Source organism: Poecilia reticulata, linkage group LG11, assembly GCF_000633615.1.
Source record: "Poecilia reticulata strain Guanapo linkage group LG11, Guppy_female_1.0+MT, whole genome shotgun sequence".
NCBI classification, from domain to species: Eukaryota; Metazoa; Chordata; class Actinopteri; order Cyprinodontiformes; family Poeciliidae; genus Poecilia; species Poecilia reticulata.
The window spans coordinates 10,822,294-10,847,967 of NC_024341.1; the positions used below are offsets into that span (position 1 = coordinate 10,822,294).

General features: G+C 41.3%; 1 protein-coding gene across 2 annotated transcripts; it reads left to right on the forward strand.

Moving 5' to 3' along the window:
- On the forward strand, positions 1-25,326 carry pals2b (protein associated with LIN7 2, MAGUK p55 family member b). Of its 2 annotated transcripts, none has more exons than XM_017307620.1 (13): positions 1-119; positions 10,411-10,652; positions 14,138-14,250; positions 14,755-14,907; positions 16,829-16,981; positions 17,126-17,353; positions 18,167-18,298; positions 18,393-18,489; positions 20,129-20,197; positions 20,282-20,443; positions 20,789-20,991; positions 21,124-21,252; positions 24,065-25,326. In XM_017307620.1, the coding sequence occupies exons 2-13, from the start codon at positions 10,529-10,531 to the stop codon at positions 24,239-24,241; spliced, it is 1,740 nt and encodes a 579-aa protein (XP_017163109.1). In that variant the 5' UTR covers positions 1-119; positions 10,411-10,528; the 3' UTR covers positions 24,242-25,326. The 2 variants fall into 2 exon arrangements, with proteins under 2 accessions (XP_017163109.1, XP_017163110.1); XM_017307621.1 differs by having other exon boundaries at positions 2-119; positions 14,138-14,232.
- The last annotated feature ends 348 nt before the right edge of the window (positions 25,327-25,674 follow it).

Here is a 25,674-nt window from a genome sequence, read left to right on the forward strand (position 1 = left end):
TGGTGTCGGCAGTCTGCTGCGGGACCAGGACAGACAGCTGAAGAGAGGGGGGGGTTGGATGTGAATGTCCGACCGGGACAAACCGTGGACCACCGCGAACTCACGCGCGCGACTCACAGGTAAGTCTTGCCTCGTGAACGCATGCGAAGCGAGGACGCTCCTGAAGTCATTCATAAATTGGTGTTGAAATGTCAGACAAAGACACTTGGCGCGGGTAAGAGGCGCAGCAGCGGCGGCAGCAGCAGCAGCAGCAGAGTTTGACAGAAGCAGAGGCTCTCTGCTCTGTCGGAACATGTTTTGCTCTTACATCCTGTTCTGGATTTATGTCGGGGTTGTCCTTTCTACCATCTAACGGGGAAGGATCTGACGCACGGTTTGGAAGTGTGCGCGCGCCACAATGAATGGGCTCGGATGGGTAACAAAAAAAATGGCCGCACGTGAGGCAAAAAAACCGTGCGAGCGTGGGCTTTAGTTGTCTGGTCAGCCGAAAAACGGTGCGAAGCGTTTGGCACGGATCCGTGCGCACGGTTCAAGCGCACGGCCGTGCGTTAGAGCCGTGGCGTAGATTCCTGACCGGGAGGGATCATAGGAAAGAGCTGCGGGACAGACGGCACGGGAAGGCTGGAACTGTCCCGAGACTACCTCCTCTAGTAATGTAAGAAAAAGCAAACAAACCAAAAAAAAAAAAAAAAAACAAAAAAAAAAAACAGGGCACATCAGGTCATAGAAGGTTGATTTTTTATTTATTTATTTTTTTTAATGTCCAGACGTTTTGGGTAAGGCACATAATGATAGGCCCATTTTTACTGTATATGTGAACACTTAATGTGAACATAACTGTAGAGCCCAGAGCCGGTCAAAGGTTGTATGGGGCCAAAAGCAGATTTTGGGTGGCGGGAGGGGGTTAGGGGTGAGAGGGTTCTTTCAGCTAAAGAGCAAATATATTTTAAAACCAGAACACGTAGAAATCTTGCAACAACAGAATTAAGTTAACCTATAATCTGCCTTTTCATTGGTTGGCAAAATATATGACTGATTTTAAATAACATTTGCAAGAAATAACTTTAAAAAATGAGTCACTCCCTCAAGACCAGATATGTCATTATCATAAATGGATGATGACATGATGTCTGTAAACAGCAGCATCTGGAAATGTTTGACAGTAATCAGAAGACGAATTTCCTTCCTGACTAAAATATTATTCTAAAGTTCATCAAATGGAGAGAAAAAAAAATTGTTTTTGGCCTGGTTTATATTTTTCTGTGTTCTTTGTCAGTACAAAACATCTACTGATGTTCTAGGTTCTTCAAACAGGTGTATCCAAAATGATTGGTTGTAGCCATTTTTCTCTGTGTGAGCAAAACAAGTGGAATAAAGAAGACAAAGTTTGACCACAGCTGTCCCGGCCGTGATTATTTTAACTTCCTTCCATTCAACACGTGTGGAATTAGATTAAAGTGACAGTTTAGGGCCAAACTCCATGTTTTTTTGTGTGTGTGTGTGTGGGAGAGAGGTTGAGTCAAAGTACAGATGACGTCCTCAGAATTCCCAGAGAATTTCACCACAGCTACATAACCATAGTTCTCCTTTGTCCTCACTAATGAAACACAAACTGATCACGCGGAGAAAAGGAAGACTTGCAATTACTACATTATAACGAAGGAGAGTCTGGTAACACAAATATGTTGAGAAATTAGTGTTTGTCTCTTGGCATCAGAGTAACAGTGCTAATCAGAACCACTTTACAGGTGCCAGAATTGCAGTTTTGATGGTCCCATTTGACTCCATAACTATATTGGAATATTTGGCCCAGAATGCATTAGCTTTGAGCTAATGAATATGAAAAATCGTTTTGTAGTAAGATCATGAAAAGCACTGACCCAAAAAACATTGAAGGAAATAAAAATGACGACTAATTCTTGGTAAGTTTTGAGATGTATCTTCTGAAACACTCTTCGAACCTCCCTTCTGGAATCGGGAAGCCACTTAGTTTGCTTATGCCTTGGTTTGGCTCAAGGAATCTCAGAGCCTCCTTATTCAAAGGCCGCTTGGCTGGAAATATAAGCAGTTTAGGCTTTGGCATGTTATGGAGGATGTAGTGCCTCTGGACGTACCGTGACGTCCCTGGGGATCCTTCCTGAGCGGGGCCGGCCAGGCTAACGGACTACTGAGAGTGCATCGTGTTGCGTCCAAATTTGGTTTGGTGGTTTTTTTGTCTCTCATAACCAAATTTGTTTATTCAATTACAACAAACAAAAGAAGGATATGAAGACCGAACCGACCCAGTGCATTACAGTAATTCTCCGGTCCCCGAGGTTGAATATCCAGTGAGAGTTCTTTCTCAGAAGCCAAGGGTGACCTTTATTGTTGCCAAAGTAAGATGAGCAAGCCTTCCCATGCCCTTATGCGTTTCCTTCCTGTCAGCAGGACGGAGGAAGACACGAATTTCAAGTCGGAGGCATGCCCTCAGCTTGTGTGGGAACATATGGGAGTGAGCCAGACCAAATCCAACACGCTGAAGCTTCTTCTTTTCTATAATTCATACGGTGGAAGAGAGGCGATGAAAAAGAGGAGGAGGAATGTCAGTGAAACCCTCCAGACACGGACAACACGTTTATAAAGTGAGCTAATATGCCTGCTGTCCGAGAGCAAGCCGGTTCTCCCTCACTTCTCAGTCAAAACTTTCACGATAACAGCTGTTAGGAAACCAGCTGGCAAGGAGACGTTACAATGACTCACTTGACGTTTTAATGAGTTGTGCGTTTGCATTGCAGGCAAGAGAAAGGGAAAGGGGACGGGAAGGCAAATGTCTTTTTGAGTTCTCGCTGCAGGCTAAGCAGCCGCTTCACTCAATTACATTAATCAATATTAGAATTATACAGGAGCGCACCTTCAGAAAGTCTTTGAAGGAGTAGCCGGGGGCCAGTGATAGGACAGATTGCACTTCAAAACTTAAATATGTTGATTGAGATTCTTTTTATTTTTTATTTTAGCTCATGTTAGAGTTATCCAACTGTTAATACCTTTAAGGTATTTAAAAAGTGGCTGTAGTGGCTTTGTTGAGCATAACGTAATATAGTGCTGTTGTCCCTCCCCCGCATGTTGCTGCAGGCTAAAAGATGGCTGCTACTCTTTTCATTTGCTTATTCAGGTTTTAGTAAATATTTTTGGTAGATCACAGTTGACAAGATACATATCCGTGGTTCCACTCAAGAACACAGCCCAAATAAATGTAAATGTTTAAAAATGAAGCAGCCTTCTTTCAGCCAGGTGATTGACAGTTTGTAGCAACAGGTGGGGGAGGGTCGGTCTATGTTACTTTATGTACCTAGCTGGATCATTCTGGTATATCAATAAAAGGACTTCAGACCGTTAGAACGGATGATTAAACCTCTTAGCAGAAAATGTAATAGTATCTTTTTGAACCATTTGATGCTGGTGAGGAGCCATTTCCTCTATTCTACTATTGAAAGACTTGACAAGGCACACCCATTTGTCTCATCTCTTCCCTCTGTTTTGTCTTTCCCAATATCATTACCGTTTCCTTTTACTGCCCAACATCACAGAAAGTCACTATCCTCATCTTTAAACTTTGCAGTCACATTAAGTGCTGTTGCATCACTGCGCCGCCCCCTCCTTTTTTTCCCTCTTTTATATTAATAATCACTCGCAGGCGGCTGTGGACCAAGCAGACAGCGCCATGTGGCGGCTCAGATTATGTCACAGAGTGCTCATTATTAAGATTGCTGTGCGACTGCCGCTGCAGGGTTTTGACCATCTGATATCCCACCCGCCGGAACAGCACCAGGGAGGAAATTGGGGTCATTTTTGCACGAAGCGTGCTAATAGAAAGACATTCGTCGGGGTAAATGGCGTTAATTTAGAGCGCAGTGTCAAATAATGACTCAACAAGGTTAAACAGAGATGGATCCTCATCTCGGATAGATTGACGGGGGACATTAACAGTAGCCTGCAGCTGAAAGAATGAACAAATTCTGCTGTTTGAAGAATATGCCTGAATATTATGTTGATATCGCTCCGCTAAGATAACCATCTTAAAGGTAGCAGTGTAATCCTCTTATTCAGCGGGCTGTGGTAACGCATGGAGTGACCTACATAGGGTTTGACTGGAGGCAGAGGGTGATGGGTGAGAGGCATGACAGGAAGGGTTTGGCCAAGGGAGATGAGATGAGTGCTTATATGAATAGCTAGCCAGAATGATAGATGCTCACAAATGCAAAGTGCTTTAATAGGTATGTATTGCTCTCCTCCAGCGTCGAGACGGTAAGCTGTAAACTTTGCACCTCAGGGCAGTAGTGCAATTTTAGATATTTTCCAATGACCCTGGAGAACATCGGCCTGTCCAGATGAATTCTTAGTGACTATGAAGCCATTGAGGAAAAACTGAAAGCGACTGCCGCTCTCAGTGGTGTGTGTAGATTATGCATCCGAAGGTACAATGTGGCAATGAGTACCAGTGGAAAATGTGTATGGCGAATAGCAGAGAGCAGATCCCTTTGGGGATTTTATACAGTGCCGTCCAATTTACTTGGCACCCCCTGGGGAAGACTTACTTATCTATTTATTTATTTAGTCTGGTTTTATTTGACCACAGCAGACTGTTGTAGTTAAAAGTCCCAGTGGAGTTGAGCACACTCCACACATTTGCATTTTGCGATATAAGGACAGAAAAGGCTTTTCTTTCCTAAGCAAGCCTGTGAAGCAACCAGTTGATTTTTATGGAGTGTCTAATTGATGTTATGGACTCTTGGCGACCCGGAGATGGAGACAGACTTCTCCAACAGTGACATTTAGGGATTTTAAGTGGCTTGTGGTTGAAAGAGGTGGTTATTTGTGTCATGTCGTATTTACAATCCAGGAAAACAGGAAGTCATGGATCACTGGAAATGAGTTTTCTGGTAAAACTAAGAAACTAAATCATAAATAAATAAATGCAAAGAAGGTTTTATAGCATTTATTTTAATGGGAATGTGCCACTTAGAATTTAGTTTAAAAAAAGGTTTCTAAGTTAGAAAGTTTTCCATACTGTGCAAATTGAATGTTAAATTTTCCAAACATTTCCAACACCAATAAATGAGTTAATTGTAGTTTTTTAAAATACATTTCCTAAAGTGGCCAACCAATATGAGTGTCCCTGTTGTACGGTATGTGTGTTTTAATCATACCAAACAATGCTTAGTCTAGTTTTGAGTTCTAATAGTTTGATTCTTTTCTTCCTTTTGCTTTAACATTGTGCATATGTTCACATACAACATGAGATAAACAGCAATGGTTTATACAAAAACAAACTCTGATCCTCCTTCATAATCCCTCTTCCGTGAGCTGTCCATCATCCGAGCGCCTGGCAACCAGGGGCATTCAGAGAGCGTTCGTTGGCTCCTTTATTCCACCAATGGCAGCCAGAATTGCAAATGCCATTTTTTTTTCCTCACTTCTCTCTCTCTATCTCTGTCCCAGGAGGAGGTATGAGGATCTGACAAAAGCCATGTTAAGATATTAGGAGCTCCAGCAATAGGACAGAGTGGAAAATAAACGAATTAGCTCGTTCAAACGGAACTTGTTGCATGCAAATGGTCTCTTTCGGAAAATTCCTTGCATTTACTGCAGAGGAAGCAAATTTTCCCCAAAGTTTGCTGGCGCGTTCATATAGCAAAAATGTTTCAGATGGTGTAGAAACGGATTACAAAGTTGTTCAGCCATCAATCGTAGCTCACTTTGTTCTTTCAGTCTCTCTCATGTTTTCCCTCTCATCCTCTTGGGACTTCAGAAGCTTTTCCCTCTACCCAGTTTAATCTTTAAGGATTCTTCTCTCTTCTTCTTGGCTGCCTTTTATATATTCCTTGCTCTCATGCTCTGAACGTCTCCCTCGGCTCCCTGACTGAAAATCTCCTACCTCCTCTGCCCATTTTTATCCACTCCTCAACAATAGGCTGCTGCCTTTCCTTCCTCTGCAAAGATTTGGTCCTCCCTCTTCTTTTTAGACCTTTGACTGGTTCATCCTGGCTCCTGTGCTGTGGAGCAGATGATTTGTGGAGGAATTGTTTTTTTGTGGGGGTTTTGCCTCCATTAACATTCTTCCACAGGATATCTTTCACTTCCAATAAACTTGGCCAACATGAATTTAATCCCTGTTGCGTAATCAGTCAACCCCTCCTTGACACTAGTTGGTTAAAGCAAAAATAAGAAGTCCTGGTATCATCTTAAAATTGTTCACTGTCTGTAACAATCATAATGTTTTATTTATTTTTGTACTCTCCCTAGTATGTGGAAGGTCAGATGTGAACTCCATAGAAAAGCTCATTTGAATCAGTCAACGCTTTGTGTTTTAACACTGTTTGACTGTTTCTTTATAATTTTTTTAAACAGTTTTCAGCCAGTTTTACAATGACCATTATGGCAGTCACAAAGTGGCTTGGGTTCTGTTAAGCAGCAGATAACGATTGAAACAAACATATATTATTAATATATATATATATACACACACGAGTATATATATATATATATATATATATATATATATATATATATACACACCCCGATAAAAATATCTGTATTTTTATGAATACGGATATGAAAATAAGATCAACCTTGGCCAAAGCTGATGCTAATGAAGTTCCATGTTCTTAGTTATTACTTAAATGTAGCCTACTACTTTCCATTAACATTTGGGATAGACCTCAGCACCTCTTAAACCAAAATGGGATAGAGTGAGTTTGGGAATCTGCCAGACTCCGGCTCCGCAATGTTGCACTTCCTTTAATGACGGTGGGAGAGGAATGAGATTGGATTTGTAAATAAAAACCTTTAGTCTACTACACAGCCCATTGCAACAGACAGTGATAACTGGTAGTTTTGTAGCTTGCGATGAACTGCAGTTCTCTGCGGTAAACAGTATTTAATCTCTGTAATCTGTGGATGTATAAATATTGTGTGGCTGTTGTTCACACACACTGTGAGAAAAGTCAGGACTTTCATTCATCCACATAATGTCTAAGCAGGCTCAGTCCTGTCCGGGTCATGAGGGTACCGCTGGTGTCCATCTCTGACAGTCAGTAGGCGAATAGTGGATCATAAAATTCTTCTCCTTATTTTTTCAAATGTATGCTGCTCACTGAAGTGAACATAGCTAAATGAAAACAGCCCTGTAGAAACTGCTTTTTAACCTCAAACCCATAAACCTCAATATGATGATCTCAGAGCAGTTACTTCACGTCTTGAGTTTGCAGCCTAAAACGAAAGCAGGACCTTCCCGGAGGGGGAAAAAAAACACACACACAGACACAGCTTTGTCATTGCTTCCAGAAAAATAGTGGCCATTCTCTTTGTTAGCAGCACAGTGCTAGCTGATGATGCAGGCATGCTTGAATAGCTGAGCACAATCCGCTGTTTGAGATATCTCTGTTCAGTGTTCTTCAGACAGACCAATAGCTGACTCTGCAGGCGAGAGTCCCTTTTCAGAACTTGCAGAGATGACTTTGATCAATGCAACAGATGCATCAACGGGAGAAAACATTTGCTCACTATGTTTATCTGCTGGGGTAAATGGTTACGTCTGAGTGTTCATACAAGTGTTAGTCAGGAATGCAACACAATGTGCTTCTCTCTGCAGGTTTTCACTGTGTACTGCTGCCACTAGGACTTGACTGCACCAACGGGCACAGATAAACAAAGCTTCATCGGTGCTAACGTACTGTACACTTTTGGACTGAATACAAGAAGACATTTCATGACAGGTCAATGGGAAAACTGCTGGGCTTTGAAGTTAAAGCATTCTGTTGTAGCAAGGTGTTTATCATTGCAGTAGTTAATTATTATGCGCAGTAATTTTCAAGATTTTGTCCAAGCCCCACTGGCTGATAAATATTCCAGTCTGTTTAGGAAACAGAAATATTTTATATGATGCACAATCAGCTCCTTGAGATATTATCTGTCTATATGAAACTAGTTAGTAAAATAGCATAGCAATGATCAGCTGATGCTTTTCTCTGGAACTCCGTTCTCTTGTCATGATGCTGTTATATGTCGAACTCTACATGAGATGAGTTCCATTGTTTTTATTCTGTGATGTGGAAAAACTAAACTGACAGTTTAATAGATAGATTTGAGTGTGTGTGTGTGTGTCTGTGTGTGCATGTGTGCGTGTGTGTGTGTGAGTGAGTGAGTGAGTGTGTGTGTTCTTGCATGTATGGGAAGAGCTAATTTCAAAGCACTTCTATCTCAACTGGAGATGTGTGCGGTAACACTGTATACTCATGGCCTGCTCGCATCCCCCACTTTCCTGATGAAGGAGGCCAAAGTGGCAGAGACGCTTTTAACCCAACAGATAGCAATGAAAAAGGGAGAGACAGAACCTGTAATCCAGTGCTTTCGTGGCTGGATTAAAAACCCTGCGTCCAAAGATGGGGGAGGGGTTGACTGGTTAGGGTTAAGGATGGGCAGGATTAAAACAGACAGATCTGCTCTGTGCACAGCTGTGTTACTGTGGCAGCCGGAGTTTGGTGGATGCTGAAAGGGAGGAGCCTGTTTATGATTCATCCCACTTTTTCCCCCAATTCCACTGGGATACTTCAGGTTTCGAGTTTTAAAATGCATTTTCGCTCCGAATAAACTGATTTCCCAATTGCCCTTGTGTAACTGTTGAGCAAGCAACCATTGAGACAACTTACTATTTTAACATCCAACTAGCTGACCAAACAGTGGTCCGACTGACAAACCACTTAGCAAACCAAGCAACTGATAAGCCAACCAATTAGCTCACTAATCACTGATTGGACCGACCAGTGGACCAACTAACTGACTATTAAATTGGCCTACCAACAAAAGGAAACTATCCAACTAGTTTCACTATGTACTACATTTTTGTCAATGAATGTAATAATTGTACCCAAATGTATGTCTTTGTGTATTTTATTTGCAGTCGGAGTCATGGTACTCTGAACCAACTTTTGCTAGCACTGTCAATCAGCTGGTTGATAGGAGGTTAGTTTCCCCTTGCTTCAAGGAAAGGCAAATTTTGACGATTCTTCCAGCTGCAAAAAAACATGTTGAATCTACTAAACTGAGAGAACATCCACTCATCGCTTTTGTTAACAAGTTACAAGAAACAGATGAAATGTTTTGTACATCTTCAAATTTGTAACAAATAAATGTTGCAGATAACAACAACATTGTAACTGTACTATATTGTAATTCATTGTATTATTTTTGGCGGCACTAGGAATATTTGTTACTTTCTGGTTTAAGTAAAAACAATTAGATGTGACATGCAAGTAACATTTGCTGCTTTGTGCTAGCTAGCATGGCAGCATGATAGTAATAAGCTTTTATTGTAAAATTAATGTGGGTCAGATTAAATTACAAAATGTTGGTACAAACCCGTCACCCTGTTGAAACATTTAGGATTTGCTAAAATGCTAAATTCACAAATAGTAACCAACTAGCCCTATCTGTTTGGTGCTAAATAGCATGCTAGCATAAGTTGCCATAGCAAATGAGACACAAAGGTCATATTAGATTTGCTGATCTTTGGCATGAAACTGCCATCTATAACTAGGTTTTTTCCCCATTTTTTTCCATTTGTATTGATAGGACTTTCTATTGTAATTTATTAAAATACACCACCAAAAGAAAAATAATGTTTATCTGGTCCAAGTAGAGCCTGTGTTACAAAAGAATCTTACAGCGAGTGTCTAGCCCTGAAATATTGGAACAGCTTAAACTCCAGCCCCAAATATTTTGTAATCCTACAAAATATTTATCTTTCTGTCTGCACCTCACGTTCCCTATTGCATAGTTGAAAATATAAATTTTAAGCGAGTGGATAACCACTAGAAGAATATATTTAGGATACAATCTCCTGAAACTGATACTTTCTGCACTCAGAAGTACCAAGAAGCCCCAACTTTGAGTATGAATGAAAGAAAAAGGAGGAAACGAGTAGGAATGTAGGGTCGGCAACCTTTCAGTTAGACTTATGTAAGGTTACTTACGTAATGACAAATTCAACATAAGTGTGTGTGTGTGTGTGTGTGCCTGAGTCAAGACGAGAAGGGTAACTTGACTTCTGTTAGGGTGGGGGATCCAAGAGGACGGGTACGCAAGCAAGCGCAGCAGGAGAGAATTGTGGGATTATGTGTGTTTCTGTGTGTGATCAACAAAAAAAGGAGGTGGAGTTGAGCATGATTCTGTATTAAAGTCAGACTAGAGCGAGGGGACTGACACACTGAACTGGTCATCATTCTTTTTCCTCATTGCTGTCCTCTCTGTGGATATCCTCCAATGATAATAATCCTATTCAGTTTACACTTGTTTTGTCTTATATTTTTTTATCCTCTGTCCCTAATCCCCCCTTTTGTCCTTTGTTGTCTTTCTCCTTCATTTCTCTGACAGTTCAACAGGTTGGCAGTGCTAGACAGGACATAGTTGCTACTACTGGTGGTTTGCCAGTGGTTTGCCTTTGCGTATTTGTGGCAGCTGGAAGGAAAGAAGAGCAAAGGAGGACCTGGCTATGGTCACAACTATGGACGATCCCTGTCGGAATGGGGTGCAGGAGGAGGTAATGCCCTCTGGACAACCTGCCACGGAGAGGCCCCCAGCTGTGCAGTCCTCTCAGGGAGCAGAGACATCTGGAGGTGAGGAAAGGAGGAAGTGGGCTGGTTGACTGTCTGACTGGCACATTCCCTTTATAGATGCTATAAGTTTTGCTTATAGTGGCTGGAGGGGTTCATTTTAAACATGTGCACACGTAAAGCTGTGATACTTGCAAACACAACACCTAGAGAGAGAGAGGCACAAACTTTTTTCGGTCTCAGTCACTGCTTAGAAAGCACTGTTGTAGGATAGCTCTCAAAGTGTAACATTATGTTGCCCATTACACTCAAAAGTTAAAGGAAATCACTGATTTTGTGGTTGGTGCTATTATAGCACCAACCACAAAATAAAAGTAAAAGATTCAAGGAGCCTTAATGAAAAGGAACGGTCTGATCTTCTTATGTTTAAAGAGACACGTGGATTTGTATCAGAAAAGGTAGCAAAAAATGAATTCATGTATTGTAGGTACAATTCTACTGAATGAAAATAAAAAAATACACCTATTTTGTTGAAATGGAACCAAAAGATATTAAATTAAGATTGTATGCATTTAAAACAGTTTACTGCCTTTTTATTCTATTCAGTTTTTCTTACAGATTTGTCTGTTCTTCAATGAATTATGAAGCATACGGGTCACATTAAAAGTTAAAAAAAGTGAGCAAGTGGGAGATTGTGAGCAGCGTGCACACAACTATGATTGACGGCGCTAAAACCCTCCTCTTGGGACTGATTAGTTGCTTTTGAGAGAGCAGTGTGTTTCTGTAGATGGCAATAGAAACACTGGGAGAAAGCAGAGAAGCTCGACTTTCTTTTCACAGATTATCTGTCTGGTACCTAATGTTACGATAAGTTTTAAAAAATATGTGAAAAAACAACAACAAAAAAAAAACATATTTTTTATAAAAGTTATATACTCCAGCTCTGCTTTTTTTTTAAAGGCGTTTTAATCCATGCACTGATTAGTTCATTGTCGTTATTGTCAGTTTTGTCATTGCAATGAACAACCCTATTTCAATTAGAAGTGCTCCATTTCTTCATCTATAAAGCTAAAATAAAAGACATGAAAATATGTGTGTGATAGAGTATCTGTCAAGGCACCTCTCTGATGTATGCAGCTTCCAGCACACTCCTGTTGATGCTAAAATTAAATATGACTGGAATACAGGTCGACAAGTCTTTTTTTTTTTCCCTCATTGGATTTATCTTACACCCTTAAAAAATAGATGCATGGATCCTCAGGCAGGCAGTCTCTCCATTAGTATTCAATGCACGGCATATGTGTAGAAAAGGATGACTTTGAAGCACACACAGGGAACAGTTTACAATGTGGATAAATGCATCTGCTTGGAATCAATTGTGGCAACTATCGAGTTTTAGATTAAGAGCTTATTTTCCACAACCTTTTGCAGGGCAATAGAAACACCTGAGAACAAGGCTTTTTCTCAGTTCCACATATTTCCTGGATGAACAGATTGCGAGTGCCCATCAGGATGGGTTGAGCACTCTTGCTGCGAACCGAGCAAACATTTCTGTGGTCGAGAACGTCATGACACTTATCTCAGCGAGTGGGTAAAGGTCAACACAGAGAGCAGAAAAGCCCGTAAACATATGAAAACGTAGCTGTTTGGGTGTTTACTTCCAGATGTGCTTCGATTCTGGACTTTTAGTTTCTCCTCTGATGCGTCTGGTTTCAAAGTTTCCAGTCCTGCATAACAAATAGGATGTCTTAACTAACTGATTATAATTTATGGAGAGTTATGACTGACTGTAGAAGTCTGCACAGTGAAATCAAGGTGCAGTTTGTTTATGATTTTGTGTGTGTGTGTGTGTATGACTCTTACTACAATTGCAGTTCTGGCCTGAAAGACCGTGTGTGGTCCCCATAGGAGCCCAGGAACAGGAGTGTGTCCATACCGGATTTTAGATTGGTGCTTCTTTTTTATTATGCAACTATATTTCTCTAACTTTAGTTCTGTCTTATCCTCCCTAGTGTATTTGCCCTTCATAAATATTTAAGGTTTGTTTTGGCACCGAGCTTGCTGTTGATGTAGTCTGGACTGTGCTTTATGATTTATGGTTGCCTTTTGTTTTCTGTTTTGTCACTTCTTGCATGTAGTACATTGTGTTCATTTTAAGGAAAACCACCAACTCACAAATCTGAACGTGTGTTGCCAGATGTGCGACTTTCAGGAATGTAAACATAAAAATAAATAACGTGCAAATGTAAAATATGTTATAAGAAATTATACTGAAAATCGTCATTTAGCCTGCTAAATTTTAGATGCCTTACAAAAAACAAACAAACCGGAAACAGATTTTTATATGCAGTATAAAAAGAAAAATAATTTTTCAACACTTTCTGAAATGTAATAAGAGACATTTTCTGATTTAGTTAAAATAGGATAACCAAGATTATTCTAAATATCAGATTAAAGAGAGAGCAAGAGAAAGAATGTTTTATGATTACTGCTTCCACATTTCCACAGCATTATGCTGCCACCTCGATTTACACACTATGTGCCAAAATACTTTCACTGCTGGGAAAATGAACTTTCTCTTTCCTTGTCAGTATAATGTCTGAGTGTTTCTACGCCGCTCATGCTTGCCTGAAATGGTTTGCACAGATATACAAGGCCTTGAAATTGTAAAAGCAGAGTAATTTTACTGTATTGCCGTCCATCCTATTTGGGTGGGGGAGGAAAAAAAGTAGAAATAATATTGGAAATTCTAATCTAAAACAAAAAAAAAGTTTAGTCTGATTTAATATTACACAAACATGTGTGTTTTTTTTAAATATAAATTTTATATATATACTGCTTCTCTGTTAGTAGCTGCAGTATTTTTGGGGGGGTTTCCAAGACAGCGGTGTTGCACATTGAACTTTTTTCCTCAAGAGTAAACTCAAAGTATAGAGCACAACCTAATGACACAGAGCGTGATTGGGGTTAAAAGTGTAATAGTGGGTTAGCAAGAGCAAAATCTAGAGAAATAAACCATAAGTTAACGGGCTAAAAATGCTGACTGAGCATAATTATTACCCACACAAGTGCATAATGACACACTGACACAGACTTTAAAACACTGACACATGATTTCAGTGCGCTAAGTGGCTTAAATGGGCTTGCGTTGGCTTTTAGACCCTGGAATTACGGCGTTAGCTGCTTCAAACAAACAGTCCACACCTCTCCTTCTACAGAATCTGTTTATGTTAACAGATTAGATTGTGTTTTTGTTTTGTCTTTTGGGCTTTTTTTGCTTACAAGCTTTGGGTCTTGCTGGCTTTATGCGTCGGCATGCACAAACTACCTGTAGGCTCTTGTGCGAATGAGCTCTGAAGCAGCTAAAATGGTTTTTGAAATGCCGCGTCTCTCAGAAAATGTATGAAGCTGAAATTTAGCCGTTTCAGCTCAACTGGACTTGATTTTTTGTGTCAGATGTTCCATTAGTAACGGTCGTCTATGGCTGAACTTAAACCAGAAATATCTCTTATCTGTTTCTCTTTGCGTATATTTTTTTGTGTTTTCAGCAACGCAGCAGGATAATGTTGGCGAGGGGCCTACGTCCACAGGCGTGAAAGACATCGACCTGCTTTTTCTGCGCGGCATCATGGAAAGTCCAATTGTACGCTCCCATCCTCAGGTAGCACACACACAATTCAAGCTAAGGGTTAGAGGCTGTGAGCAGACTAACCTGTAGTCATGTTGAAGACCCCTCTCTGCATCCTTTGCTTGCTCTGGCTGAGGTGCTTAAGTACAGTAAGGGTTTGACGAACATGTCCTGCAGAAGATCCATGTGCACTTCTAATAAGGAAAGGATGCAGCTTCACATTGCTAAAGCTTTTTTTTTTTTTTACTGATTATGCATGCATTATACAATATTTTTAATTATAAATGATTTGCTTTCACAAATGTTTAATGCTACGTCCAATCTTAGAAATTAGATTAATGTTCTTACTGTAATACAAGGCTGAACAGTAGGTCATTTACAGCTGAAATTAAAATCGTAGCACTTCAACCAAAATCTGACATAATACCGCCAACATAAAACACGCACACAACAGCGAGCCATCCAAAGAGATTTTTTTTCCTTTTTCCACATCTGTGAGAAGCACCTGCCCTCCCTGAGATTCTCTGTCCCCTCCAGGCTCAGGAGCAGCAGGAAGATGTCAAGCTAGAAGCGGTGCAGGATAACAACATGGAGCTGGTGACGGAGATCTTGGGCGACATCAGCAACCTCAAGGTGAAAGATGACAGCGCGACTGAACTGTCGAAGATCCTGCAGGAGCCGCACTTCCAGGTGAGACCGAGTAAACAGAGCAAAAAAAACCCCCAGGAAAGTAGTGTTAGAAGCTGCAATCCTCCACAACCAGATAAGTCTGGATGCAGTGATGGTGCTCTTTTACAGTTGTGGTGTTGATTCATATATTACAAATGTATAAAACAAATAGATGTCCATGCATTGAATGGTGAATAGAGTATGCAGTTTTGGTTAGTTGATGTTTGGGCCCTGTTCTTACACTAACCTCCATTGCTGGACATAGCAGCAGCTTTACACAAGCTGAACCAATGGGAGTTGGTATTCTGAGCCCAGTGAGCCCTCAGAACCAATCAGAGCCGTCCGAGCCGTTAGGTGGAAGTTAAAACCCTGTTGACCTACTGAGGAAGAGGGAGAGGGTGGGAGGGAGGGAGATGCTGGGTTTATAGAAATGGGAAACAGATATTACATCACAGACTGAGAATGTGAGCTTGAAGAGTGAGTTTCCTGGAGAGCCGTTGTTTATCATCTGAGCAAGATATTTTAGGAACAAGAGACAATAATTCCTGGATCGGAAATAAAAAAGCTATTTTAGGGATAATCAGTGGACCAAAAAAGTAAGTGATGACATCCAGAGGGTAATCCTAAATTGTGATCCATTAGTTGATTGATTATTTTAGTGGATATGTCAGAAGTGCAACTTAGAATTTTACAAGTCATAGTGAAAAAAACAAAACAAAGAAAATGTGCACATCTCCAAAAATACCTCAGAAATGTTTTTTTTTCAGAATAGATTTGTCAATCTGCTGAAATGAAGTAGCAACACTTGTTATAATGAAGAGATGACCAGAAACATTAAAAGAGAAAAACTTGTAAAGAACAGTCTTTTAAAAAGACACAGCTAAAGCATACTAAATAGCAGAAGCTGGTAAATACAATCTTGTAGGGAAGCTGCTTGGAAATCTTAGCAGTTTTGCAATAGACACAATGACCTTAAAGTTAATGGCTAGATAAAGTAGGACTGAAAAACTAATGTGCTAATAATGAGGTGTTTGCTAAAAGTAGCTAATATCAGCTGCTGTGCTTCTATCATCTTTTATCCCAGCACCTAAAATACTAACTTGCTAAGTGTAAAATGTTAGCTGAAAGTGGCTAACAGTAGCTGCTATCCTGGTAGCATCTTAAATATCAACAACAGCTAAATGCTAACATGTTGATGGTGACTTTTTAGTTTACAGTGACTAACAATAACTGGTGATATCAACATTAGCTAATGTGCTAAAATTTTACTTTTTGCTTAAAGTAGCAAATAGTAGCTGCTATGTGCTAACAATGACCTTTTAGCTAGAATTAGCTAAGCAGAGAATGGTCCCAAAAGCATCTTAGATCCTAGCATTTGCTAAGGTTTTTACATTAGGCAACATGCTAAAATTAGTCATAAATGTTTTATTATTGCTCATCCGTTTAGTGTTTGAATGGCATTCCTAGCTGAAGGTAAAGTGAAGAAATGAGTTATGAAAAACCACAAGAGATTTGAAAGCTCAGCCCCAATCCTGTCTATTGGTAACACTTGCTGTCAAAAGTTAGATATTTTGCAGAGTATAAATTTAATCACAGACGTCACGTCGTCATAGAGCTAAAGGTTTTAATATCTGAACAGCTAAAAGTTTTGGTAGCTGGACGTTTTCAGTAGGGCCAGTACTTTATAGCATTCACACAATTAATGTCAGTTAATTGATACTTATTGCTTTGCACTTTACATCAAGCAGTAATGCATAAAGTTACCTTTTCTAGCTACTGCTCTGTTTATGGTTTTAAACAACTAGGCTTACTGAGACTAAACCAGTGAAAGCATTGTGAGTGAATGAAATTGAGCAAGAGACATTCTTTTCCTTAATTATCTGGAAAGAACATAATTTGTTTTCTTGGCATGCTTCACGTACTATTGTTTCTCCTCTCTTAGTCCCTTTTGGAGGCACACGACATGGTGGCATCAAAATGCTATGATGTGCCCCCACCGGCTGAGACGGCCAACGACGCAGCGGTCAACAGCGCGCTCATGCAGGCCGACGCCGTCCGCATGATCGGCATTCGAAAGAAGGCTGGCGAGCCACTGGTGAGCCAAGACGAAGGGCAACTCCATTTGTTTTATCTGTTTCCTTGTACCTGCGTACCTGTTGCTGTTGAACATGAATATTGATCGAAGAGGGAAGGAAGCAGCCCAGGCTATACGTTCCATCCCCGTTCATCTTCCCTACAGGGCGTGACCTTTCGTGTAGAAAAAGATGACCTGGTCATCGCCAGGATCCTGCATGGCGGCATGATCGACAGGCAAGGCCTGCTCCACGTGGGTGACATCATTAAAGAGGTGAATGGCAAGGACGTCGGCAACAACCCCACAGAGCTGCAGGAGATGCTGAAAAACTGCAGCGGAGGCATCACGCTGAAGATCCTCCCCAGCTACAGGGATGCTCCTGCACCTCCACAGGTAGAACAACAAATCGGTGCTAAGTGCTGGTGTAAAGAAACGACGCAGAAAGAGCGGCAGATGTTGGGTGGTGGCACCGACCTGGTGATCTGGCGCCTCCATCAATCCTCTGTGCATGAATGTGAACCATGGGAGCCCTATTAATAACACTCGACATGCTATCTAGGTCAGAATAGCTGTTTTAGCCTCATACACACACACACACACACACACACACACACACACACACACACACACACACACNCACACACACACACACACACACACACACACACACACACACACACACACACACACACGCACACACACACACGCACACACACACATGCTTTCTGTAGTTACATGCGCCCTCACATGGAAAGTACAGTAGGTTGTAAACCCCTTATTTTCTCTTGTTTAGTCACGGTCGCTGACATAAAAATAAAAAAATGACCTTTTTTTATCTTTGACAGAAATTGACACGCATAAACATGCCAGTTTATGCTAAGAGGGCATAAACTGGAAGTGAAGGTGAATGAAACGTGATGCGAAACACTATCCTGCTCTGTGGTTCTGCACATGCTGAGCAGTGTACTTTCCTTGCTTGTTTTATGGCTTCCTCTGGCTGCTTGTTTAATCTAATACATCAGCCAGAGCACTTAGCCTTCCTGGCAAACGCCTCCGCTGTTGGTGCATCGTAAAGAGCAGCACAGGGCGTCCTCTGAGCTCCTGTTGTCACTTCTTTACTCCAGCCTTACCTTGTATCAGTATCATCTTCTGAAACATAATCAGATTTAAATGAACGCGCGACCCCCTCTCCCTCCCCCCCGACAGGTGTATGTGCGGCCATACTTTGACTACGATCCAGCCAGTGACAACCTGATTCCCTGTCGAGAGGCGGGAATGGCTTTTAAGAGAGGCGACATCCTTCAGATTGTCAACAGAGAGGATCCCAACTGGTGGCAGGTGAGCTTTTCCTTTTTACTTGTCGTTTCTGCTCAAGTGTCCGCAAAGGTCACGAGACGAAAGGAATCTCAAGCTGCACTGTAATCCATTGCAGGCGTGCCATGTAGTGGGTGGTGCCACAGGACTAATACCCAGTCAGTTCTTGGAGGAGAAGAGAAAAGCGTTTGTCCCTAGAGACTTTGATGGATCAGGTTTGTCTCTGCCAGGTGTTATAATTGTGGTCTTAAATCTAAATGAACCATTTGCTAATACCGCACTATAAGGCGCACCGGATTACAAGGCGCACCTTCAATGAATGGCCTATTTTAAAACTTTTTTCATAAGGCGCATAGAATAGACGCTTCAGTTTGGGTTGCCAATTTGTTCCGTACTCTATTATTACACATCCACATTTGTAAAGAAGTGGTCCCCGAATACTTTATATAGTAGTCTGCCCCAGTCATTGTTTCACGGTGTTGGTGTTGGTGTTGCGATATTGTGCCCAACTGCTTTCTGGGTAACACAGACCAACCGACACGCTGCCGCCGCAGTCTCTGTCTCTCTTCCCCCACCCCTCCCCCCCCTGGCTTTAAATGTATTATCAAACTTTATTAACAAACCAGCGTTCTGACAACTATCCCAGCATGCATCGCACACTTCTTCTTCTACGGGGGAAAATGAAGTCGGCGGCTGCTTACCGTAGTTGCTAGACCTGTTGTGGCTCAATATTGGTCCATATATAAGGCGCACCGGATTATAAGGCGCACTGTCGGCTTTTGAGGAAATTGAAGGTTTTCAGGTGTGCCTTATAGTGCGGAAAATACAGTAGTAAAATGCTGTCATCATGTGCATGAATGCCATGTTAATTTTGTATTTTAATGATGCATTGCCCCTGGAGCACAGTCCCCACGTTTTTAGTGGAGATGAAATGGGACCCCAAAAAATTTAACTTCGTGTTAAAGGAAATTAGTTAGGAAAACCCTGAAGCCTCAAGCCCATCATAATCACATGAAGGTGCTGGAACACCAGCGTCATTAACCATATGAAGGGAGATCGCCACAGATTATGAGTCCCATTACACAAAGAAGCACCAACATCAAAGTTGACTCTTGCAAGATTTACTGAAATTTGCATAGTCAAATGCTTTCTGTCTCAATGACGGTAAGTTTCCTTTGAGAAGGTCAAAGACCCAATGAGTCACACAAAGTGGAAACAATAACAGAGAAGAACAGTGTTGTTTTTTTTTTTTAACCCTCCTCAACACCTAAAATGATGATGGTTGAAACTTGGACACAGCTGGATGTTCCAACAACAAAATGATCCTGAACACACGGCAGAATTGGTTTGGGAACGGACAGCGTGCTGACATTAAACTTCAACCCCACTGATAATCTGTGGTCTGCACTTAAAAGCTGGGCTTGTGCCAGAAAACTAAATAGCCTCCACAAGTTCTGACGAGAAGAACGGCCCAATATCCATGCAGAGTTATGCCAAGACCACACTGATGCCCACAAAAAGAGTTGTTTCTCTTTAACCTGCAAAAAGAGATTTCACTTTCTTTTTTTCTTTTTAGAAAGTAATTTGTACCAAAAAAGCCCTAAATTTCTAAGACATTCATGCTGATGGTGAATTTATGTAAACTCATAACTGGTAACACATCAAAATGTGAAAGCTACACTTAACACATTAATATTAATGAAGTCTACTAGAACCAAATTCACAGACTAGAAGCAAATCTTCCACAAATGCTATCAACTCTCATAAAACGCTCCATGCCTGCCCCCATCTGGCCAAAAGCTCCAATTGCAAATATGTATAAACGAATAAATGTTCCTTCTGTTTCATTTTTAGGAATTCTCTGTGGCACCTTGGCAGGGAAGAAAAAGAAGAAGATGATGTACTTAACAGCCAAGAATGCAGGTTAAAATATATTCTTCTCAGTGTTGGGTTTACAACTGGTATTTCTATTTCAGTTTTCTCAAACTTTAAAACGTTTTCGAACAGAGTTCGACAGACACGAGTTGCAGATCTATGAGGAAGTAGCCAAAGTCCCTCCATTCCAGAGAAAGACGCTAGTCCTGATTGGTGCTCAGGGGGTGGGCCGACGCAGCCTGAAGAACAGACTGATGGTCCTCCACCCCACACGCTTTGGCACCACTATACCATGTACGTAATATTCCTGTTCTCCTATATACAGTGTCTCACAAAGTATTCAAACTCCCTGAAATTTTAAGGTAAGCATTTGTAATCTTTTATTCTGACTGAATGCTATGTGTGGTGAAAAAGTACTGCAGATGCAGCAAAGAATTTAAACTCGATGTTCATATGAAATTCTAATGAAAAGGAGCTACTTTACGAAGAACGGACAAACATTTCCAAGAACACCAAGTACCTAGAGCAACGAATGCAAATAATTGGCTGCCGAAGTCTAAATATAAAAAAAGTTAAAGGGCCTGTAATTAAAAAAAAAATTAAATATGCAAAGCTATGCTTTTTTTTTTCCACATTCAGATACGTCACGGAGGCCCCGTGACGAGGAGCTAAACGGCAACACCTACCACTTTACCTCGCGGACAGACATGGAGGCGGACGTGAAGGCCGGTCGCTTCCTGGAACACGGCGAGTATGACGGCAACCTGTATGGCACAAAGATCGACTCCATACACGAGGTGGTCGCCGCGGGACGCACCTGCATCCTGGACGTTAACCCCCAGGTACGGACCAAAAGAATGGCACCTCAAAAGGACTGGCAAATAGTGGGAAGGAGGGAGGGAACTACGCAGAACGTCACGGTGAATGTTCTGTAGATGAACGTAAACCTGTTTCTGCTCGACTGTCCTCTCCAGGCGTTGAAGGTACTGAAGACAGCAGAGTTCATGCCCTACGTGGTTTTCATTGCAGCGCCTGATTTTGACACACTCAAGGCCATGCACAAAGCAGTGGTGGATGCAGGGCTCACAACAAAGCAGCTCACGGTGAGTAACCAGTCGACAAACTCAACAGTGTGATCGTGTCGATTTGACTAATCCATTGAAAGACCAAGTCCCGACCCATTTTCAGTTGCCAATTAAACTGTCCCGGTCACTAGCAGAACATGTCAGCGTCAGGCTGGGGGGCGGGGCCAATGACCGGGCCCCTCACGTGTATCACCTGTGCTGCTGGAAACTGTTGAGCTGGGGTGGGGGGGTGCGGTTTGGGTAGCGCTTCTCATTTCATTTTTACCCAGGAAACACATTGGCTTCCGTGAGTCAAACAGTCACTGGGACTGACTACTATAAATTCCATTGAGAGACAGTAACTTTAACATTGCATACACCTTTCTGAACAGGCGAGGGGGTACTTTCTCCATCTATAATCAGACATTAAAGCGACTTGAAACCATTCCTCCCTCCCTGGCACCTCCAGACCCGGGCCCCCAAGGGCACCATCCGGGCCCGGGCCGGGGGGCAGCCGCCCCCCATGCCCCCCTCTGTAGCTCCGCACCTGGTCCCGGCATTTCATGAGCTCATGATGCACTCTAACAAAATCATAGATACTCCATCAAATATTCACGACAAATAAACAACTGTTTGGCATGTAGACTAGCGGTTCTCAACGTGGGTGATACCGCCCCCCAGGGGGCGTTCAGAGGACGGCAGGGGGCGCGGGCGGACATTTTTACAAAAGGGGGGGCGCTGGGATGCCTTTGGGGGGCGTTTGGTCGAAGGTAAACTTTAAACCTTAAATGCACAACAATGCTAGTTTAGACTTTGAGCAACTTGGTAAAACTGTCTTGTGTAACATTAAATCATGCTTGGCTGCAACTGTATCGATGGCAGCTCTTCTTCTTCTATTCAGTGTTTGTTAGCTTTTGTTAGCTTCTTGGCGCAGCTCCGTTCTCCTGCTGCTGGTAGCTAAAATCCCGATACCCTCACTGTGTATCCCTCTGAAAAATGAACCCATTTAAATAAAGAAATAAAGAAATCCCTCCATGGGTGATACCATAGAGAGCGTTCATTTTATAGCTTTAACACCGGTGCTGTAAGTGGGCCGGTGTGAAACGGGGGTGATAGAACAACATAGCACTTTTACATTAAAATAATCAGAATGCAGAAATTGTTTCCATTGTTTTAAAAGGTTTATGTCAGTCTGCCTTTGCCCCATCGATACGCTTCCCGACCGCCCTGCACCTTAGGGGGTTAAAAAAAAAGACGCGCACATTGCGCAAAACTCTGAAACAGGAGAAGCGGGACATAAAACGGAGBGACGAACTAGATGTGAATTATGGCATAAAAACGGAGAATCCGATGCTGCACAGTGAAAAATCAACACATGAGGATTAGGCGGCACAGCAGGTGATGAGTGAAGATTACTGATGGTCAATAAACGATAAAATAAATCTAGCAACTGGAAAAAACTAAAGTGGACATAGCAATAAACCAGGAGAGGATAAAACTAATCAAATAAAACTAAATGGAAATGAATGAAGAACAAAATGCAAGAATAAACTAAGAAACTAAAGTAAATACAGAGGAATAAACTGGTATGGCAAGACCTTTCGAGCAATAATCAATACAGAGGACTGTATGGCAAGAATAAACAGACACTATTTCCAGATAAAAGGTAAAATAATATTGTTGAAGTGCCATGGGTTTGTTGAGACCACATCTAGCACTGAGAATAAATATATCTTACAGATCATAACAATTAAGAACTTATCACTTATTTATGTTTTTAATTAGATTTGATATATTTATTTCTTCAATATTATTTTTCATGTCAGTGTTAATGCCTTAAGGCTGATGACTCCATGACACTTTCAATTTGACTCATTAGGATTTGATTAAGAACCAGATTTGTTCTTTGTAATTTCTGTCCAGTAAAACTATTAATCTATAAATCAATAGACAGGTCTATATAAATATATAATCCATGTTTCTGTCTCATATTTGTATGGCATTAAAAGGACCTGGAACTTTTGTTTTTCCACTGAAAGCTCTGGTTTGCACAATAAATGCCATGTGGGTGAMGTTTTATGGATGATACTCTGATGTCCCATTCTCCTGAAGGCAGCACGGAGCTGCACCACCAGAAACTGACAAACACTGAAGAGAAGAAGAGCTACGATTAATGTAGTTACAGTTCTATCCATGTTTTAATGTTGCAGAGCTCAGTCGTTTTGCAAATAGATCAAAGTTGAAACTGACATGTTGTTCATCTTTTATCTGGTCATTTTGTGGAAGATTTAACAACTAGAAAATGGCACAGAACAATAATATTTTTTCACTCTGACTGGCTGCTGTTAGGCCTACCGATTTTAACTTGAATGTTTGTTGCATTTTTTGTAGACGCCTGTGAAAATAATTTCTATTCCCATGACTTTTTTGTTCTCTGGGAAATTATTTTTGATGATAAATACAGAAACAAACATAAAAATCAAAACATCTACAATAGTGATAGTAATATTAATGATAAAATAATAGTCAGTGCAAAGTAGCCTACAAATTCTTTGTTGGGGGGCGGTGAGGGACCTGGATAAAGGCTAGGGGGGCGCTGGCCCAAAAAAGGTTGCGAAAGAAACACTGATGTAGACTGTGTCTGATGATTTTTTCTGAGACTTGGTGAACCCAGTCTACCACTAACATCAAGAAAACCTCCAGTGTCTTCATTTTATTTCAAGTTTGGGGGAAAAATGGTCTTATCCATAACATAAAATATATAATTTGCTTAATCTTCACTCCCTTTTCATTCTCTGAACTGCAAACATTGTTACTCCAGCGGTGACCCGTCCTCTTGTTGTCTCTGCAGGACGTGGACCTGAGGAAGACCGTGGATGAGAGCGCCCGTATCCAGAGGGCTTACAACCACTACTTCGACCTGACCATCGTCAACGACAACCTGGACAAAGCCTTCGAGACGTTACAGGCCGCTGTGGACAAACTGTGCTCCGAGCCTCAGTGGGTCCCAGTGAACTGGGTGTATTAAGGACTAGAACCGGCGCTTCCACAAACCGTAGAGTTTTCCGACAACGAAGAGGATACGAGGGAGGAGATACTACTGAATGATAATATCCGATTGCTCCTTCTCCCCCTAGACCTGCACACTGTGCAACTCCTTTTCTATTCCAAACTCAAAGGGAAAGAGTGCTTATGTATTTTATAACATTTTTTATGACAAATCTTTATATCCCAAGTGGAATCAATTCAAACATATTGTCATGTGCTTTGGGCCAGTTGTTTTTACTTTTCCATTTAATTTATTGTTGTAGTTTTTAGTATCGTGGATGGTTTTGTATCGCCAGTCCTTCTTCCATGATGTGAAGGATTCGTCGGCACCAAAGCTCCAGAACGAAGTGGATCTTTGAGCAGTCGTTGCCGTGTCTGAACAACCACTGCAGCCATTTTGTCTCCACCTGAATCTTTGGTTATTTTTTAAGTAGCCGTCATCATCTCATCACTTCACGTCGTCCAGATGGATCAAGGACTCGACGCTCCTCCTGCTGCCAAGAAGGAAAACACTTTGAGTTCCTTTTTCAAAGGGCAAACACTTGGTTTTGTCTAGATGTGTCATTTTATTTTCTATCAGTCTGGTGATTAATAGTGTGTAGTTTAATCCGATGTGATCCTCGGATTTATTTTACGTGTGTCACTTTGTCATCGCCCAGTCCTCACAAGCCAACCTGTTTGTTGTATTTTTGTAAACGTGTCCTTATGTTCAGTGTCATTGAATGTCAAAGCTCCTTACCAAACCCCCAATCTGACTGAAACTGATGCAACGTCCAACAAGCACCCAAGCAAAGCCAAAACAGCAAAGCTGTAGCATCATTCTTCTACACATTTCATTGTTAAATATCAAATAAACCCTTTTTTTAAAAGATATTTGCTTGCACTTTAGGTAAGAAAGATAAATTACCTCATGTTGATGTTTCTTACAGTAAATGTAATTTTTCACAATCTTAAGTTTTATTTGCGTCTGCCCGGCTGCGTGATTGAAATTTCCCCACATCAACCCACTGTGTTTTTACATTTTTATTTGTAAAGTTCTAATTAATAAAGTTTATCAAATCGTAACCTACGGCTGCTACTGTGTCTTTGGCCGTCTGTTGACCAGGTGAGGCAGGCAGTTTTCTTGCCTCATGGCAGGGGGCGCTCTTGATCCCAAACACTGATTCCACAACTGCAGAGTAAGAGACAGCGAGCTAGCCAAACAGTGAATAAGCGAAGCTACACGCAATGCAGCTTATTACATAAGTGAAGCTGAACAGCACTGAAAATGCACAAATAGGAAAGAAAAATGAATAAATCACAGCAGAATAAAGTATTTTAAAAGTTTTTATTTTACGCAACTTACAGTCGAGCCAAAGTGTGTGAACTATATTAAGTGATACGTATTCACATTATGTCCTAACAGGGTTTACA